General features: G+C 55.8%; 1 protein-coding gene across 3 annotated transcripts; it reads right to left on the bottom strand.

Annotated features, from left to right (window-relative positions):
• Positions 1–237: 237 nt before the first annotated feature.
• On the bottom strand, positions 238–19,504 carry ZSWIM4 (zinc finger SWIM-type containing 4). Of its 3 annotated transcripts, none has more exons than XM_059918279.1 (14): positions 19,102–19,504; positions 16,859–17,060; positions 15,123–15,479; positions 13,359–13,507; positions 13,122–13,272; positions 12,095–12,262; positions 11,090–11,452; positions 9,634–9,771; positions 9,017–9,271; positions 8,244–8,379; positions 5,838–5,992; positions 4,214–4,377; positions 2,667–2,748; positions 238–2,252 (listed from the first exon to the last, which is right to left on the bottom strand). In XM_059918279.1, exons 1-14 carry the CDS (start codon positions 19,252–19,254, stop codon positions 1,393–1,395), a joined length of 3,333 nt encoding a protein of 1,110 aa, XP_059774262.1. In that variant the 5' UTR covers positions 19,255–19,504; the 3' UTR covers positions 238–1,392. The 3 variants fall into 3 exon arrangements, with proteins under 3 accessions (XP_059774262.1, XP_059774263.1, XP_059774264.1); XM_059918280.1 differs by having other exon boundaries at positions 13,428–13,507; XM_059918281.1 differs by lacking the exon at positions 19,102–19,504 and having other exon boundaries at positions 15,123–15,403; positions 16,859–17,059.
• Between the last annotated feature and the right edge of the window lie 746 nt (positions 19,505–20,250).

Here is a 20,250-nt window from a genome sequence, read left to right as displayed (position 1 = left end):
TAGTGAGCTCTCTCTCCCTGTCTGCTATCATCCATATTGTTACCACTGGAGGAAACCAGCAGTGGCTCCCATTGCACCCCTCACTTGAAGCTGTACCCAGAGAAGAGGCTGGAGATTTTCTGTGGGGGGAGGGGGGGGAAAGGCGGCCCTGGCAGGGGGCCACAATGGGGCGGGGGGGGGGGGCGGAACACGCCTTAGTCTCAAAATAAAATTAAAAAGAACAAACTGTGTTCAACCTTTAAAAAAAAGGAAATACAATATATGGTTCAATAAATAGAAAAAAAGTTACAAAATGTGGTAATCTTTGTCCTTAATTACAAGAGGAGAAAAGATAGAGGAGGGTGATTGGGGGGTGGGACACTCTCCTTCTCCCTGGGTCAAGGTAGGGGAAAGGGAGGCCAAAGAGAGAGAGCAGCTGGGACTTGGGGATGCAAATAGAAAGACAGGCTAGATGGAGAGAAATATGGGAAGGGGGAGTAAGATGAAGGGCAGAGCAAGGTGGCAGAGGATCAGCGGGAGACAGACAGAGGGCCAAAAAATGCTAAGATGTTGGCCTCTTTCCTTTCTAGATCGGGGGGAGGGGGGGGTGTCCTTGGCTTGCCTGCGCTTGTATCCCCCCCCTACACCAGGTTTGGAGGACAGTGTGAGCCTGGCTCGGTTCCTGAGTTGTATGTCCAGTGACTAGCAGGTAGGGGGAGGGACAGTAATGAGCCCCCAGCCCACCCTGGGACCCTGGCACCCAAGGGAATGGGAGTCCTGGCGGGATGGGTGGTGAGGTATGTGGCCGAGGCCTGAAGCCTCTTCAAATCCTTCAGTGGGGGTGAGCCATTGGTCCCAGCTGGGCAGCCTGGAGGGGGCGCAGACCTGCGGGTGGGACCCCTGAGGCAGTGAGGGGAGGGTACAAAAGTTTAGATGCCCTAACACAAGCCGTCTGGGCACCCAGAGTTGGTTGCAGGGAGGGTCTGCTACATTGACATTGAGAGCCAGTTTCTGGAAAGTCCTGCCTCCCAGCTCCTCCACCCCAGCCCAAGGCAGACCTGTGGGTTTGGGGAGGGAGAGCTTGCCTATTGCTTTTGGGGTGCTCAAGGTGGGGTCATACCAGCTGCACAAGCACACACCCCCTTCCAGGCCTCTGGGTGGTGGTATGGCTTCTGATCCTTGCGTCTTGCACACTCGCTAGGCACGCATGTGGCAGGATGCGACCCCCTGCTTCCCACCTCCTTCTGGGCTTGGAGGGGATGGCAGGCAAGACCACCCAGCTCCAGCCGGGCTCCTTCCCTGACTTAATACTGAAATGCCACATAGGCCTCCAGTGTTGAGGCCCGTGATGGAGGGCGGGTGCCACAGAAGCGGGGGCGAAGGCGGATGTCCCCACCGCCTGCCTGCTGCCCCTCAGCCGAAACGCTCCCGCACCAGGAGCATGAGCTTCTTCTTGCCCTTGTAGGTCTGTTTGAGGTTCTCCAGGAACTGCGCGAACTGCAGGTGCCCATCGGGCGCCAGCAGGAAGGTCTCGCGGGCCTTGCCCAGGAACTCGATGAAGTCGCCGTAGTGCCGCGGGCTGATGTGCGTCAAGCGAGAGTGGCTGGTGGTGATGTAGGCGGCCACCGCCGCGTCCAGCAGCTGGCACAGCGGTGCCCGGTCGGCGCCCAGCGGCTTGGCAGCCCGGCGAGCCCCGAGGGGCCCCAGGCCGGGCGCTGAGAGGGTCCAGCGGCGCAGGATATCGGAGAGCATGGGGGCGCAGTGGATGCTGCGGATGATGAGGGGAACGATGGCAGAGAGCTCGTGCCGGCCCAGCGAGTGGCTGAGCGAGCAGGCCCAGAGCACGTCGTTGACGGCCGGGTGGCTGTCCTGGTTGAAGGCGATGCTGAGCTGCGCCAGGGCCAGCGTCGCCAGCTTGTAGGCCCGCAGCGGCAGGCCGCGGTGCTCCATGTAGCGGGCCACGGTGAAGAGGTGTGCGTGGCCCAGGCCTCCGGCTGCGGCATCCAGCACGATCTGGTAGGCCGCCTCGAAGGCCGCGTGGTTCTTCTCGCACAGGGTGAGGGCGGGCAGGGCGCAGTTCTGCGGGTCCTTCATGGCGCACTGCAAGGCCAGGGTGCGGGCGCAGGCCCAGAGCTCCTCCCGCCGGGGCGCGTCCAGCTGCAGCCGCAACAGCGTGGCATGGGTGGTGCCCGTCACTGCCACGATGGTGGCTGCCTCCACCGGTGTGAATAAGGAGTACCAGTTTTGCATGATGTTCATCAGGGCTTGCAGGCCTGTGGGAGATGGCAGGGTGACACTGGTCAGGAATGGGACAGGGGTGTACCCTGTGTGCATGGGTTTACCCTAACCTACTATCCCCACCAGCCAAGGCTAAAGCTGCACCCCCTCTACTGCCACTCTTGGCTTGACAGAAACTTCACTTTACTTTTCCAAGGGAGGAGAGGGCAGCTGGGCTGGGTGGGATCTGGTGGGGTGGGGGGCTAAGCATTGGAGGGGACTGTCCCTTCTCCAAGCCACTTTAGCCTAGCCAGACTCCAGGTCTTTGTCCAGCTCGGTCCCCCCTCCCAACATTCCCTCCTGGTCTAGCCCTGAGCACAGGCTGGAGTCGGGGAAATGGCTCTGCTTCTCCCTCATGCCTGCCCAGTTCCACAGGGAGGTGGGTGGCGGGTCCCCTTGGGGACTCTCACCGACTTCCGTGGCACAGCTGACCAGCCAGCGCACCATCTCCCTCCGACGCCAGGTCATGGTGTTCAGGGTCATCCGCATCACCTGCAGCATGGGATGGGGAGGGGTAGAGAAGGGGGTCACCCAAACCAGGGCTGGCATGTGGAAGGGGGGCAGGGGATCCTTAAGGGCCCCGGGAAACTTGGAAGTTAAGGGCTGAATCAATGAGCCATACAATCTGGGCAAGGGGCTTCACCTCTCTGGACCTCAGCTTCCCCATCTGTAAAATGGAGATAAAAATAGTATCCACGTCATCGAGTTGTGAGAATTAAGTGAAAGTATGTAGGTAAAGCTCTTTGCACGGTGCCTACTTCTTCGAAGTGCTCAGCTGATGCCAGCCATTACTGTTAGTGTTGGTGTTATTCTGAGGCCCCATGGATCCTACCTGGGACGACAAACCAACCTGCCCCTTCTCTCTGGAACGTTCCATGCTTCCTGTCAGCAGATTTCCCCCTGCAGCCCCAAACAAAGCACCTGCCCTACAGGTCCCACCTTCTTCAGGTCCCACCCTCAATAAGCACCTTCCTTGCTGGCCTCTCTTCTGAGGCCCCATCCCCAGGTCCTGTCTGCAAGCTTCTAAATAGTGGGTCACCTGCCTAAAGCACCACCCTTATCTCAACTCCCACATATCCCCCACAATGGCTCCGCCCCCCTCAGGGGGTTGTTCAGAGGCCAATTTTGCCTCCTGCCAGCCCTTTGCTGGCCAGTTCTACCTGGGAAGGTATCACCCGAATCTGTACCTTATTCTGTTATTTTACTTTGGCCACCGTCTGAGTCCCCGCCCCCATGAGCCCCATACCTGTCTATCCCCTCAGGCTGCAACCATGCCTTTGCCTTGCCCTTGCAGCACTGTCCCTCGTCCGGCCCCTGAGGATGGCCTGGACACTCACCTGCAGGCCCCGCCTCCATGACTTTCAACCACAGACCCCACCCTCCAGAGATGGCTCTTCACTCACAGGACTCTCCCCAAGCCCCGCCCCTCAGTGGTGTGACCCCTCCTTCTAGGCTGCAGTCCCCTACAGGCCCTTTCCCCAAGAAAGCTCCTTGCAGGCAGGTTCTGCCCCCTCAGTTTCAGCTCCGCCCACCCGTGGTTCTTATGGCACACCAGCCCCAGGCCCCACTCCCAAGGCCAGCACCCTTAGGTTCTGCTCTCTCATGGCCAGTCCACTCACCTGCATGATCCGTGACCCCCTTCCTTGTCCTCAGCCACACCCCCAGAAGTAGATTCTCACCTTCAGGCTCTGCTACTGAGTCACTCATTCATAGGCCCCACCCTCACTGGTGACTCCATTCCCTCACTCTCAGGACTCTTGCTCACCGACCCTGCTCCTCTGTAGACCTGCCCAAGAGGTGCCGCTCACATCCAGGCCCCGCCCCCGGAGGCGAGGCTTACCCTCAGGCCCCGCCCCTAGAGGCAGACGTCACACTCAGGTCCCACCCCCAAGTGGCCCTCACCTGGCCGGCCCTCAGGCAGCAGCCCCCTGCCCCCATCCTCCCTGCGGCCAGTCACCTGCAGGCCAAGCTCCAGCGCAATGCCCAGCAGTGTGGTGTCCGGTGGTGCGCTGGCCGGCGTGGCAGTCTTGCAGGCGTCCTGCGCCAGCTTGAAGAGCAAGGCTGGAGAGTGGATGTTCTGCTGGATGGAGCCCAGTACTGCGTGCAGCCACTTGGGGTCTCCTGGGGTGGGGGGAGGGACAGAGGATATTGTGGGCATACCCAGCACCAGCCCCTGCTGCTGCCTGACCTGCTCACACTGGTTCCTGTACACATGTGCAAATGTGTGAATGTGGACAGTCAGGCACCTGGCAATGGTTCTATGAAGACCTGGACCACTCTTGGCACTCCCCTTTTTCTCTCCTCTGCCCCCTCCTTTCCAGTGGGAGGAAGCCACCCGGGGACCCACGGGACCCCTAATTGTCAAGGGCACCGATTCTGGACCCAGATGCCTGGGTTCAAATCCCTGCCACTCACAAGCTGTGTGACCTTGAGCAAGTCGCTTCACCTCTCTGTGCCTTGGCTGCCCCATCTGTACAAAGGGTAATACTAATGCAATGGTACGTGTCTCACAGGGCTGCAGTGAGCCTATACTTGTAAAAGCCTTAACACGGCAAGAGTTACACAATGTGAGCTTTTATTACTATTATTATCATTGGCCCAGATCCTACAATTCTGTTACTCTGCTCCAGCCACATCAGACTCCTCTCTGTTCCTCAAACATAACCAGGCACAGTCCAGCATCAGGGTCTTTGCACTGGCTGTTCCCTCTGCCTGGAATGCTCTTCCTAGATGCTATGGACTGAACTGTGTCCTCCCCAAAATTCATATATTGAAGCTCTAACCCTCCAGCGTGATAGTACCTTCGGGAGGTAATTTTGCTTAGATGAGGCCATGTGGCTAGGACCCCCCAGGATGGGATTAGTGTCCTTATAAGTAGAGCAGAAGACCAGAGCTCTCCCTTTCTCTGCCATGTGAGGACGCAGTGAGAAGGCAGCTGTCTGTAAGCCAGGAAGAGAGCCCTCACCAGGAACTGACCATGCTGGCACCCTGATCTTGAACTTCCAGTCTCTAGAACCGTGAGAAAATAAATTCCTGTTGTTTAAACTACCAAGTCTATGGTATTTTGTTACAGCAGCTGAGCTAAGACACCAGATACTGGCATGACTCCACCTTCACCTTCATGTCTTGGCTTAAGTGTCAACCTGCTTTATTCCCCTTCTTATCACTTATTACCTCTCACTGCATAACTATCTTCTTTACCTTATTTATTGTCTGTCTGCCCTCACTAGAATTAACACTACAGAGCACAGGATTTGGGACAGTTTTGTTCGCTGCTGCAAGCTCAGCACCTGGGACAGTGCCTGGTACATATAGAAAGTGCTCAAGGAGGGACTTCCCTGGCAGTCCAGTGGTTAAGACTCCACGCTTCCACTGCAGGGGGTGCGGGTTTGATCCCTGGTTGGGGAACTAAGATCCCACCTGTTGTGTGGGGTGGCCAAAAAAGAACGCGCTTAAGGAAAACTGTGGGTGGGATATGGTAAAAGGATAAAGGTAGGCAGGAAGGAATGAGGGAAAGGAGGGAGGGGAGTAAGGTAAAGGACGACATGGGGACGGGGTTAGGGGGCAGCCGCTGTCCTCACCCTTGGCGGCGGTCAGCATGGCGGAGGCCAGTTCACACTGGCGGGTCTCCAGGTGGCCGAGGATGAACCAGCGGGGGAAGCGGTTGCTCACGATGGAATCCAGTGGGTTGCCGTGAGGTTCTCCAGCTGGAAACGCTGTCTCCAGTATGGGCAGCCTGGGGTGAGAAGAGAAGCAGCCCTGCCCTGAGACAAGGCTGGAGTCTCCATCCTCTCTAGGAGAGAAAGGCCTCCTGCCTCAGCCAGAGCCTACCCTCCTAGGCCAGCAAATCCCTGGGCATCCAAAAAGATGGAGGATGTATGTTCAAGATGTTCACTGCATATATAAAATAGATAAATAAGGACCTGCCATATAGCACAGGGAACTCTACTCAGTACTCTGTAATGACCTATATGGGAAAAGAATCAAAAAAAAGAGTGGATATATGTATTGATATATGTATAACTGATTCACTATGCTGTACAACTGAAACTAACACAGCATTGTAAATCAACTATATTCCAATAAAAATTAAAAAAAAAAAAAAGATGTTCACTGCAGTGTTGTTTATACCCATCACTGTGGGGTTGATTAAATAAATGATGCTCTATTCACACACCAAGGGCTGATAAAGAGGTAAGGGCATTATTTGTGTCCTGTTGTGGTCCCACCCCTTGCTCACTCTGCTCCAGTCACTGTTCCCCTTGACATCCCTCACATACCACCAGGCACAGCCCTACCTCAGGGCCTTTGCACGAACTGTTCCCTTTGCCTGGAACACTCTCCCCTAGACATTCTTGTGACTCCCCCTCACCTCTTTCAGGTCTTTGCTCAAATATTTTTCAATAAGCTCTTCCCTGACATGCCCAACACATGGGAGAGTGCAACTTCCTACTCCCAACTCCTTCCACCCCTTTCTTGCATGTCACTATCTGACATAAAACATAGTTTACCTATAAATTTATTTACTGTCTCTCCCTAACTACAAGGGCAGCTCCATGAGGGCAGGAATTTTTGACTATTTGGTTCACCGACACTGCCTCTCCAGCACCAGGACAATGCCTGACACACAGCTGGTAAACAACAAATGTTTGTTGAATGACTCAATGTCCCCCCTAAGATATTTTGTTCAGCAGCTCACTGTTTACATGCATTCTGTGCTAAGAAAGTTTTTCTAAGCTGTTAAATGTAATCAATAGCATGGAATAGGAGTCAAGACTATCCTGGTTCCAAATATCTAAATGACTTTGCTACATAATTCGGGACACACCTTAAGCCTGTTTATGTGTAAAATGGGGGTAAACATACTTATTTCACTATGTGAGTCACAGATTTAGATCAGGGGGGTCAGCACCTTTTTCTGCACAGGGCTGGACAGCCAATATTTTCAGCTTTGTGGGCCATTTGGTCTCTGTCACAATTGTCACTGTTGTGTAAAAGCAGCCACAGACAATAAGGAAATGAGTGAAGGGTGCTCTGTGCCGATAAAACTATATTTCTGGACGCTGAAATTTGAGTTTCACATACGTTTCATGTGTCACAGAATATTGTTTTGATTTTTTTCCAAACATCTAAAAATACAAAAACCATTCTTATCTCATGGGCTGTACAAAAACAAGGCAGCGGGCCAAATTTGGCCCGTGGGCTGTAATTTGCTGGCACTGGCTTAGAAAAAAGTCTAGCACATGAAAGAGTGTTCTCTAAATCATGGCTCTTAACAGATTATTCTTTCCAAATATTCTGGAAAAATGCACTCCAAATTGTTAATAGGTGCCTCTGGAGAATAGGATCAGAGGATGGGGGACAGATTTCAATTTATCTGCTGGACATGGTTCACTATAGACGGGGACTTTTAAAATTCTGCTTCTATGATTTGCTGTTGCACATGGGAAATAACCCGGTTATTCATTGCAACATCTTTTTGGAAACAGTGTAAATGTCTATCAGCTCCAGATTGGTTTTTTCCTGGTGTATCCCTGCAGTGGTTCACACGCTATCTGACAGGATATAGCTTTTAAGATGCAAATGTTCAGTGAAAACAAGGTGCAAAGAATACGTGCAGGATGTGTCATGGCGTAAAGGAGAGCCAACTTTTAATTTTCAGATTATGGGTTTGCAGAAATATGGACTCTTGCAGTATAGATAAGAAAGTGGTAACACTGCTTGCCTCCAGAGAGCTTTGGGTAAGTTGGGACAAACCTGCCTAGAAAAGGACTCTGAATTCTGTGTCATGTGGATATTTCTCAAATCCAAAATAATATGACACATTTCTAATGTGTAATCAAGAGCACCGGGCAGTCTGGAATGCCCGGATGAGGGAGGCTGAATGAACCAAGCTGTGAGTACAGGCAGAAGGATGGGGCTCCCAGTAGCCTCCCATCCCCCAGTCCAGTCCGGCCCAGTGGGAGTTCCCAGCTGCCTCTCCTCACCTCATGGCTCGCAGCGCGAGGCGGTAGGCCAGGTCGGGGTCGTGGGGCAGCAGTGCAGTAAACAGGTAGCGGGCACAGGCGTGCATGGGCATGCTCTCCCGGAACAGCACTTCTCCAAAGCCACTGAAAGGACCCCCTGCAGGGGCAGCCTGAGATCAGCCTCCGGGTGTGGGTTTGCATGGCCCCTCCCCAGGTCTCCCCACACCCCAGGCTCTGAGCGTGGGATGGGCAGACCCAGGATAGAGTGACTGGGGCTAGAGAGGTCCCGGGGGAGGGAGCACAGGGCTAAGACTGAGACAAGCACTGGAAAATCCACAGAAAAGAGACCCTGGGCACCCCCTGGATAGGGGGCAGGACTCAGATGCAGGGTGGGGCCAGAGGGTGAAGGTGGGGCTGCACCTGCTCCAGGGGTGTGGCCAAGCCAGCTTCCCTTTGCAGTAGGGGAGGGGCCTCACGAGGCAGGACCGTGGGCAGAGCCAATCAAAGTCTACCTGGGCATCAGTGACTAGGCTCATTGGCTCCAAAGTGGGCAGGGGGTGGGGGTGGGGGGTGGGGCCTCATCACTCGAAGCCGTTATTGGCTGCCAGCACTGCTGGGGGCGGGGCCAAGGGCTGGAGCTCACCTTTTAGGAACTGCCAGGGTATGGAAAGACAGTAAGGACAAGGAGGTGGAGCTAGGGGCGGGGTCTCCCGATCCAGCAACAACCAGGCCACTACAGTACAGAGGCGGGACCCTATCTTTCAGGAACGGCCAGGCTAGCAGTGGGGCCTCACCTTCCAGCAGCTGTCCCGCCTGCTTGCGCAGCACCTGCACCAGCCGCTCGTCCAGCTCCACCTCCTCCAGCAGGGCCAGCAGCTGCTCCTCGTTGCGTACCACCTTGTCCTGGGCATACAGCCCCTCGGGCAGGGCCCGCTGCTGTCCCAGGCCCAGCAGTGCCACCTCTAGTGCCATTGCCAAGTAGGACTCCCCAGGGCTCCCGGGCACCGGGACGTGCTGGTAGGCCACCTTCCGCTTCTCAGGGCCTGAGTCTGTGGGAGAAGGACACCAAGGCGGCTAGAGGGGAACCCCTTTTCCTGCGACTCCGGTGGTCCTTGACCTTAAACATGGACACTGTGTGTGGGGTGGGGGGGAGGTTTAGGGAGAGCCCAGCTGCTTCCGCACACACCAGGGGGTGGGGCCCACCTTCCAACAGCAGATAGGCCTATGGTGGCCTCACTTTCAGGAGAAGCTAAGCCTCTTGGCACCTGGCACTGGCCGAAGGGTGTGGCCAAGTGTAGGGGCACGGCCAAGTATAAGGGCGTGGCCTCACTTTCTAGGGGTACTGGGCAAGGGGGCATGGCCAAGAGGTGGTGATTTTCCTACCTCCTCAAGGGGTCCCCAGTGTGGGTACCTGGGTAAATGGCAAGAGTCTCCTCCTCTAGGTGACAGGCCTCCAAGAGTGCCCTGCAGAGGCAGCCAATGGGGTCCAGGGGGTGGCCCACCCATCCTTCCATGTTGGTGATGCAGGTGGAGCCTTTCTGCAGTAGCTCTGCAGGTAGGAAGAGAGGGCTCAATGCCCAGCCCCCCTCCACCAAGCCCCCAGGGGGGGCTTCCTCTCCCTGAACCCCAAGCCCAACCTCCCACTGCCCACTCACCATCTACCCACCCAGCACCCTTTTCTCTGCCCCTTGAGCTCTGCAGCAGCTCTCACCTCCACGGCCCTGGCCTCCTGTCCCACACCCAGACCCAGGCCCGGCTAAACTGGGTGCTTTCTAAAACATCCAACCAGTGTCATTCCCCTCCTTATAACCCTTGATCCTTCCCACCTCTCAGGCCCAGCCAGCTTTCAGGGCTCCCAAGGACTGATACGAAAGTTTCCCTGAGGTGGTCACCCACCCCACCTGGAAGCCCATCCTCCAATCTCCTCCCACAAGCCGTGCTCTCCCTTGCCTCTGGGCTCCTGCCCATGCTGTTCCTTCTAACTGGAACATTGTTGCTCCCTCCCCTTCTCCTGGGAAACTCCTAAACATCCTTAAGATCTCAGCTTAGCTCTCGCCTCCTCTGGGGGGCTAACCCTATGCCTCGAGGCTAGGTCAGGGGTCTGCTCAGATCCCAGTGCCCCCATTTCTCCCCCATTACACCCTGTGTTCAATTTCCTGGTAACTGACCCATCAACTCAACTCCATCACCCAGAGAACACAACTGGTAGCCTCTCTCCTGAACCCCCATATCTAGTCCACAAACGTGTCCTTTTTTGGGCCAATACAATGTGAGTTTTTGTTTTTCCTAATACAGTTTTCAAATTGTTGCCCATATTGAAAAAAAATCAGTAAATTCCACATTAGATAATCTGGATTTCTTGCTTCTCTTGAAAAATCAGAAGATCTGGCCACACTGGGTCCATGTTCCTGAAAGGCACGTGGCTAGATCTATAGAAACTACATTTCCTAGACTTCTTTGTGTGAGGTGTGGAAGGTGGGAGAGAATGAGGCCATTACTCTCCTGCAGTAGCTGTGAGCAGGTGTGTGGCTGTCTGCAGGGCACAGACATGAGGTTTGCCAGCAGGTTCTGGGTTGTCCTCCTGGGAACTGCCCTGCCGCCCTGTGAGGGCTACAGCCTGCTGAACTTCCTGTGCTTCTGAAGTCCAAGTGTGTGAAGCCAAGCAGGGGCTTACCTGACCTTCAGTCCTGCAGCCCTTTCGGTGGTTTTGTGAGCCCTCAATCCCTGCATTAAATTCCTTTCTGCTCAAGACACCTAGAGTGGTCTGTTTTCCTGTTGTACCCACAGACTCTCCAGGTTGCCACAGCCCCCAGCTGTTGGCATTTGTGTCTGCAGCCCCAGGACATGATGATAATATTGGTGCCCACCTTTTTTCTGCTGCTTGTAGGTCTCAAGCTGATGTCGCCGCTGCAGCCGGAGTGTGTTGACTATGGCGCCTGCCAGTCGCAGGGCCTGGCGGGGGTATCCGTGGGCCCTCAGGGTGTCCACACGGGCACAGGCAGTGGGGAAGGGCTCGCCCAGCCACAGTGGGCGGCCCTGGGGGTCAAAGGTTGGCTTGTCACCACCCCCGTTGCTTGTGAGGCTGGGGCCGTAGGAGTCGCTGGCCAGGATCCTCTGCAGGTGGGCGTCACTCCAGTGCAGCGACCCAGCCTGCAGGGCGCGGCCAAACACGGTGTGGCGGGAACCTGCAGCCTCCACCTCCTCCTCCTCCTCCTCCTCCTCCTCTGGGCCTGTGGGAGAGGCGCCCAAATGCAGCCCCATGAGGGGGGCCCTAGCAGTCAGGCGCTGGTCAGCTCTGCCCCACTGAGTGCCAGCTTGGTGCTAGGCTCCGGGTGAAGCGATGAGTGTGTGTTATCTCCCCAAATCCTTCCAGCAGCCTTTTAAAGGTGTGTGTGTGTGTGTGTGTGTCAGTGGAGATATTCCTTCATATGAATGGACAACTGATCTTGAACAACTGTGACTGTCTGTCCATCTTTCTCCCTCCACACTCCATTTTTTTCTCTCCTTCTCTATCTTTCCCTCTCCCTCTCTCCCTCCATCTCTGCCTCTCTTTACTTGTCTCTCTCTTCTCAATACCTGTTCCCTTTTCTATCTGTTTCCCCTACCCCCTACCCGATTCCTGCCTCCATGGCCAGAAGGAGACTGAGTCAGGAGACCAGCCCAGAACTATAGGCCTCTTAAGTATTTCACATCGCTGTCCCTCGGGCTGCCTGCTGCCCCTGCCCTGGGTATTCTCTCCTGGCTGGGAGGCAGGCAAGGGCTGGTCCCCCTTGCCCTGCCTCCATTTCCCCCCAGAGCGCCGTGATGGGGTGGCTGGGCCACAGGAAGTAGTGATGGTTTGTTGGGGGGAGTGGCGGGGACCCCTCTCCTACCTGGGCCGAGGGCTACGGTGGGCTGCAGGCTGGGCCCATCAAAAGAGTAGTTGCCTTCTTCCAGCGGGCACACGTCCAGCTTGTCCCACTTGCTAAGCAGCTGGAGCCAGCTCGTCCGCTCCTCTGGTTTGCAGTGGGGGCTCAGGACGATGCACACCCACAGGGCCCCTGGGGAGAGAGGGCAGCAAATGTGGGCACGGGGGAGGCTCAACATCCACGCAACAGGAGCAGCACGCGCTTATGGAGTGCCCGCTGTGTGCTGGGCACTGGTCTCTGCTCAGCCCTCACCTCTGGCCTCTGAGGGTGCAATTCATCGTCTCTTCACTGTACGGTCCAGAGAGGTAAAATCACTTGCTCAAAGTCTGGCTTCTGGGAAGCCAGAAGTTAGGACTCAAACCCAGGCTACTGGACTCCTTTTGCAAAAAAAATTTTTTTTCTATAGCACTTGTCACCATCTATCACAGGGGTCAGCAAACTACCACCCGTGGAGAAAATCGAACCCGCCACGTGTTTTTGAATGGCCCGTAAGCTAAGATTTATTTTTACATTTTTAAATGGTAGAGGGGGTGGGGAATAAATAAAAAGAATATTTTGTGACTTGTGAAAATGATATGAAATTCAAATAAATAAATAGTGTCTGTAAATACAGTTTTATTGGAATGCTACCACACCCACTTTGTTATGTGTGTCTGTGGCTGCTTTTCTGCTACAACAGATAAAATCGAGTAACAGCGACAAAAACCAAATGGCCTGAAAAGCCAAAACTATTAACTGTCTGGCCCTATGGAAAACGTGTTGACCCCTGGTCTAATGGGCTTGTGGGATTTTCTTGTCCGTCTGCCCTACTAGGTGTCAGCTCTCTGAGGACAGGTATTTAATCTCTCTGATTTCTTGCTGTAGTCCCAGCGCTCAGTACAGTGCCTCGTACGTTGGTGGTGCTAATGAATGAGGAAGGATTCACGGGCCAGACCCTAATCTCAGGTGGGCAAGCCTGGGTGCCTGCCGCACTCCGGGGTCTGGGACTTACCCAGCTCATCCCACAGCTGGCGGCACTTGTCCGTCATGCCGGCGCCCTGTTGCCGCCACAGGGCCAGGCGCGGATCCTGCAGGAATTGCTCGGTCATGAGGATCAGCATGCGTGCGCCATTGGAGTCCCGCATTCGCAGCATCTCCCGCACCTGCGCCGGACCACACGGTGAGGAGGGAAGGGGGCTCCAGCACCCGACAGTCTAGTCCCGCCCCGCTGTCCCCGCCCAGCCAGCACCTTGCAGAACATGGAGCGCAGCTGCTGGCTGGCGCCATAATAGCCGCCGTTGGAAAGCAGCTGCTTCACCTGCTCCTGGATCTGCTCCTCGTCTAGGTGCCAGCAGTTGGCGTCCTCGATGCCCGCGCCCGCCGTGGGGTCTGGGGCACCTGTGGGGAGGGAGGGAAAGCTGAGGCTGGGGCTGGGGGGAGGGGGTGTCTGTCATCCAGTCCTTCAAATCACCCAACCCATCCCAGAATTCCATCCATCCCACCTGAAAACCCATCCATCCATCCATCCATCCATCCACCCATCATCTTCCCCCAAACATCACCTACCCATCCATTTAAACCACTCAACCATCTATCCACACCCCCATGCCATGCATCCTTCCATCCACACATCGTAACCCTTAGCACACCTACCCACCCCGTTAGTCCATCATCCACCCTGCCCATAACTCCCACCTACTCACAACTATATACCCATCCCACCAGGCCATCCATCCACCTACCCACCCCGTTAGTCCATCATCCACCCTGCCCGTAACTCCCACCTACTCACAACTATATACCCATCCCACCAGGCCATCCATCCACCTACCCACCCCTATTTGTCTTTCCAACTCATCTGTACTAACCACTCAAAATACCCACTGACCTATTCATCCACTGACCTACACAGCTGTTCTATCCATCCATCCAATTAACCCAAACTTTCCATCTATTCTTTCCCCACCAACCACCCTTCATAGGTATCTCCCCAAACACCCACCAGCCCATTGGTCCATCCATACATCCTACAAGAAACACCCACCTACTCGATCCATCCACCATGTTAGTCCTCACATAAGAACATTCATGCACGCATCAACTCACCCTCAATCCATGCACCCCTTGGTCCTTCCAGTCTTCCACCAACCCCATCTGTCCACTACCTCAAACTCCCCAATCAAAGCCCATCCCATCCAACCCTACCACCAATTACCACCAACTCCCTATTCACCTACCATCCTAGTAAATCACCCATCCACTCATTCCATCCATTTTTCCACACCAACAGTTCACAACACCCCATCATGAACACCTTCTATATCCACCCATCGCCACCCTCAAATATCCACTCATGCCTCCACCCACCATGCATCCGTCTACTCACCCACCATCCTACTCCATCCTCCCATCATTATAGTTAAGCAACACCTGTAGCTCCAAACCACCCCAGAACTCATAACACCTGGTCTATCTCCTACCCTATCCCACCTCTGACACCCACTAATGTCCACACATACTCCTTATGACCTCCACACACCCATACTCAGGCCTGCTCCTGTGATCTTGAGACACCCCCACCCTGGGGCTGGATCTTCCTACTGGCTGATTTCTTGACCATTCATCTGCCCACGGCCAGATCAAATCCAGGATCTGCTGCTTACTGAGGTGTGTGATCCTTTTTTTTTTTTTATAACATCTTTATTGGAGTATAATTGCTGAGGGGTGTGATCTTGACCTCAGGCAGTGGTGCTCCCCCACCCCTGCTCATGGATCAAGGGTACCTTTGTTTTTTTTTTGGCCGCACCACGTGGCTTAGGGGTTCTTAGTTCCCCAACCAGGGATTGAACCTGGGCCGCAGCAGTGAAAACACCGAGTGCTAACCACTGGACCACAAGGGAATTCCTTGGTCAGGGGTACCTTTGGATGCTGTGATAAATGCCTGTGGCACAGCAAGCGAGATGGCTGTGAGCTGGGGCCTCGCTGCCCCCATCAGACCTTGGTGCGCCCTTACCATGCACCAGATTGATCTCGGAGCCCAGGAGGAGGATCTCGTCCGCCAAGCGCTGAGCAGTGGGCAGCACCTCGGTGTGGTGGGCACTGATGAGGTACTGCACGAACTTCTGCAGCTGATCCCGGTTCATCTGGGAGAGTGTCTCAGAGATGGGTAGCCGCAGCTCCACCTGGCGGGCATGCCGAATGCGATACAGCGACAGGGCGACCACATGAGCACAGTAGAAGAGGTCTCGGTTGTCGCAGCCACAGCTCACGGATGTGATCTTGCAGCGGTCAAAGCTGATGGAGACATGGTAAAGGCGCTCGGGCTCTCCAGGGCCCCCTGGCTCCCGGATATTTCCGCTCAGGTGGAACCCTAAGACCAAAACCAAATTGTCACTGCTGTGTCACCCCAAAGATGGGTAGTCTTTTCCACGGTGCACAGCAAGACCAGGTGCAAATCCCAGCTGAGTAACCTAGCACAAGTCACTTAACCTTGCTGTGCCTCAGTGTCCACATCTGTGAAATGGGAACAAATAGCAACATCCTCGTCATGCGTTTGTAATGAGGATGAAATGGGTTAATATTGGCAAGTGCTTAGAACACTGTTGGCAGATAGTAAGTGCTAAATAAATGTTTGTTCTTCTTCTAATTCTGAATAATATTATTACAGCAATGTTGTTGAAGATGATTTTCTTAGCCCTTGGGTAATCATGGATACAGCCCAGGCTCCAGGCGCCCTGTCACTTCCTGGGAAGATACTTGGGGGGCGAGGGATTGATGTGGCCGGCCAGGGGCCAGGTCACCCCATCACCCCTCACCCCTCCCTGGCCCCTGGGGAGCCCAGATGCCAGGCTCATCCGACTGGTTGGGCAGCTCAGGCCCCAGCTGGCCCTGGCTGCGTCATGCAGGGAGACGGCAGCTTCCTCATACCGGCTGGAGGTGGCCGAGCCTGTGGCCGGCTGGGTCATGTCCAGGCAAGGGGGCCCCCAGGCTGACAGGGTTCAGAGAGGGTCATCTTGGCTGAGCCCCTGCCTCCAGCTGGGAGACATGACCTGCCCCCATGGGAGGTATGGCATTCCAGGGCTTACCTGCCTTCTGGCTCAACCTCTACTGGTTCCCTTCTGAGCCCTGCTGCTTGAGGTCTAGAATCATCTTTCATCGCTAGCTCTAAACCTCCATCCCTTCCCCTCGCCTGGACCCTGCTGCCTGGGGTTTAAGACCACTCCTCACAGATGATCCCCAGCTTCCACCCTAGACCCCACGGAAGCCTCGTTGCCTTAGGTCTGAGACCATTCCTAAACCTCTGAACCCAACCTCCACCTGAGTCTCTCTGCCTGACGTCCAAAACTGTCTCTCATCACTGGCTCTAAAACTTTGCCACTCTCACCGAGGACGCTGCAGCCTGACGTCTAGGATCATTCTTACCTCTGGCTCTAAACCTTGGACCCAGAGCATCCCTGGGTCCCTCTGTCTGAGGTCTGGAACCTCCTCTCACTTCTGGTTTACAATCACTCCTCAAAACCACTGCCTCAGCCCTGCCTTCTTCCCTGCTCTCCTCCCTATCCTACCACCTCTACCCCTATGCCCCAACTAAGCTGACTGAGGTCGAGGCAGATCCCTGATCTTGAGCTCATAATATCTTGTACAACCCTCCCTGGGCATCAAAGCCTGACATTTGGAACCTCCCGCAGCCCTCCACACCTGCTTTGGACCCCCTGGCCTCCCTGGCAGGGGTATGGGGCAGGCACTCACCCACTTGCAGCACACGATCTACGGCCCCGCTCTGTAGCAGGTGCAGTCCACGGGTGAAGGGCACCCGGGCATCGTGCTCGCCCTCCGGGGGCTGGTAACCCAGTGATGAGTACATGCATATCTCCCGCTCGCTGCGTGGAAACGACCAGAACACGATGCGCTTCTGGACCGGCTCTGGCACCCGGGAGAACCGCTCCTCAACCTGTGGGAAGGCCTGGTGCGTTAGAAACCCTGGCGCTTGAATCCTGGCTTTGCCGCTTACAAGTAGTATGACCTTGGGCAAGTCACTTTGCCTCTCTGAGCTTTGGTTTTTCTCGAGTGTAAGAAGATGTTAAGAGTACCTGCCTTCTGGGTGTCATGAGTATTACATATGCATTAATATATGTACAGCGCTTACAATAACACCTGGCCTATTGTTAGTGTTCTGGAACTTTCTGCTGCTTCCGTCCTGGATGTCAGTTCTCAGGGTCCTAATGTAAGGTAGTCTCACCTCTCAAGCTTTGAGGGGGGACGAGGAAGGAAGACAAAAGTGATGAGAAGACCAGTGATTAGGCCTACATGTTCTTAGCCGACATTGTGCTAAATGCTTTATGTGTGCGACTTCCCTTAATTCTCATAGCAACAACCCAATATTTTTGCAGCCTGGGGAATCTGAGGCTCAGAGGCGGAGTGAATTCACTTGTTCAGGGTCCCACAGCTGGTGAGCTCCAGCTCCCAAGACAGGCTCTCTGTTCCAGCTTCTAAGGGTTCCCAGGAAGGGAGGGGTGTCCTGCCCACCCCTGGGGGCTCTGGGCAATGAACTGATCTGGTTGAGCCTGCGTTCCAATCCAGGCTTGCTACTCACTGGCTGAGTGTCCTTGGGCAAGTTTCTCAACCTCTCTGTGCCCCAGTTTCCTCAAAGAAGGAGAACAACTCCCAAAAGGCTGCAGAGGATTCCATGAGTTTCTGCGGGGCAAGAGCTTTCCTAGGGCCAGACCTGCCCAGGGCAGGTACATGGGAGCCCTGGAGAAGGTTTTAGGATTACTCTGGGGGTCTCACACACAATGAAGGAGCAGGGACCTTTCAGAGCCCCCAGTCCTAGGTTTGAAAGGGAAGTGGGAGGACCAGTGACTGGCTCAGGCCTCGGGGACAGTTGGCAGATGACTAAGGAGGGATTTTCCAGGCCATGAATCAGAGCCCGCCCCATCCACACTTGGCCCAGACCCATCAGTCGCAGCAGACTCACTAACTCTGGAGAGGCCAGGGAGCAAAGAAAGCCCCCCAAAGCCAGAGGACAGAGCCTGTGGGGGCTAAGGAAGGCTTGGTCAGGTCCTGGCCACAACACCAGCTCCTTGGGGACCCACACTGAGGCTGGGAAAGGGGGCATCCTTTGCCCAGCCCTGGGGCATCCTGGCAGGGCCCCCCAGAAGTTATAGGGGCAGGATTCCAGGTGCACCTGTCCAGGTACCGAGACCCAGGCCCCACACCTGCTGCCAAACTCTGGAAGGACTGGGATGGCTGGGGGGCAAGGGGAGAGTGAGCATGGGGTAATGGGGAGGGGGGACTCTGCCAATGGAGTAATCTCTGCAGCCAGTCAGGAGGGGCTGGGCAGCCCCAGGTGGGAGGTAGTCCCAGAATTACTGAGGGGTGTGTGAGTGTTAGTGCCTGAGGGCAGGATCTGCAGGAGAAGAAGGGGGTCCCCATGGGACAGGTGGGTTCTGCAGGCTGGAGGCAGGGATTGGAGACAGAAAGGGGTGTCTTGGGGCTGGGATCTATATAAGTGGGGGAGTCCTCTACTGGGGGTGTAGGACAGAGATCTGGAGTCTCTAGGTGCTGAGATCTGCTCTGTTCCCAAGTGGGGGCGGGTTGTAGGAGTTGGAGAGAGGAGTGAGGATTGAATGGGGTGCCCTAATTGGGGGATGAGGATAAGGTGGGAAAAGAGAGGTACCCAGGGTTGTGAGAGGACCATGGGGCAGGAGGAGAAAAAGTGTCCCGAGTTGGGATCTGGGGCACTGAGGGAACCCCTGGGTCTTGTGGGCTGAAGGGCAGAGCTGCTGGGGAAGGGATGGGGGTGGGTCATAGGGTTTGAAGGAGCGAAATGGGAGGATGAGGGGATGTCTCGGGCAGAGTTAAGGATCTTGGAGGAGATCTCTGGGGGTGTCTCCGATGGAGGCAGGTCCGGAGGCTGGAATCTGGACAGGGGGAGAAGGTATGTCGGGGACGGGGCTGGGAGTGGGTCCCTCCCCACCGCACTCCTCGGTCACCTGCTCGAAGGCCCAGCTCTCGGCTACTCGCTTGGCGCTGAGGTCCAGCAGCGCTTCGGGTCGGCCCCGGCCGCGCACTGCCCCGGCCCCGGCGTCGCGCTCCTCCGGTCCCGCGGGGCAGTCCCGGCTCCGCTTGGCCGCGGGGGGGTCCATCCGGCCGGGCCGGGGCCGGGGCGGGGCCTGTGTGTAGGGGGGGGGTCGGTCCGACGCCTACGCCGCCTCACCGGCTCCCGCGACCCCTGCCCGCCTTCCTGTCCTTCGTCCGCGCTCGGCCGCCCCGGGACTCGCGCCGCACCCACCCCCGGGCCGGCGGGGTGATGCGGCCCCTTTAAGACCCTTCACAACAATGAAGCTGCCTCGGCCTCCGCTTTATCCTCCGCCGTCGTCCCGCCCCCACAGCCCGTCTCCATTGGCCCCCCCTTCGGCCTCCGAGACCCTCTTCCGCCATTGGCTGCACCGCCAGATCCGTCTACAAGTCACCGCTGTTCATTCGTTATATGCACTGCCTGTCTTTTCGGGACTACTCAATTAGGGCGCTCAGCGAGCAGCGCTGTCAATCACGGGACGCCGGAAACCAATCACAGTGGGAGGAGACCCCCCGGCGCCGGCCTTAAGCGGAGTTTCGGGGCGGGTCCTGGGTTCATTCACAACATTCCTCCCCCGCCCCACTAGGGCTGGACAGCGCTCCCCGGGCAGCTGGGGCTGCGCCCACACAAGGCTTTGTTTACTGAGGGTCGCTTCCGGGCGCCGCGAGGGGACAATCAACACGGCTCGGCCCGGGAGCGAGACAGAGCGGCGGGATCCCCGGGCAGTCCCTCAGCCCCTCCTCCCTTTGGGCTGTGTGACTGGAGAAATTCAGCCTCTTTGGGCGACGGGTCAAGTTTTGATGCTTTGCGGGATGGAGGGATCACAGGTCCCTTGGTAGAGTTTATGGGGGCTGCGGACACCCTCGCTAGAAGTGGAGCCCAATTCAAGCCCATCCTTGAGCCCCAAGCTAAGAATCTCCAATCCATTCTATGCCCTATATATTACGTTAAGTCCTATGAAATTACTGATTTTCAACAATTTTTGATACACTAAATGGCAATTTCATAAGGTTCAACGAATAGATGTCAAATCCGACCACCTCTGATTATTTTTTCTGATTCA

This window comes from Balaenoptera ricei, chromosome 3 (genome assembly GCF_028023285.1).
Source record: "Balaenoptera ricei isolate mBalRic1 chromosome 3, mBalRic1.hap2, whole genome shotgun sequence".
NCBI lineage: Eukaryota > Metazoa > Chordata > Mammalia > Artiodactyla > Balaenopteridae > Balaenoptera > Balaenoptera ricei.
Note: the sequence above shows the minus strand (reverse complement) of the source record. Positions and strands in the feature narration are given on the sequence as shown.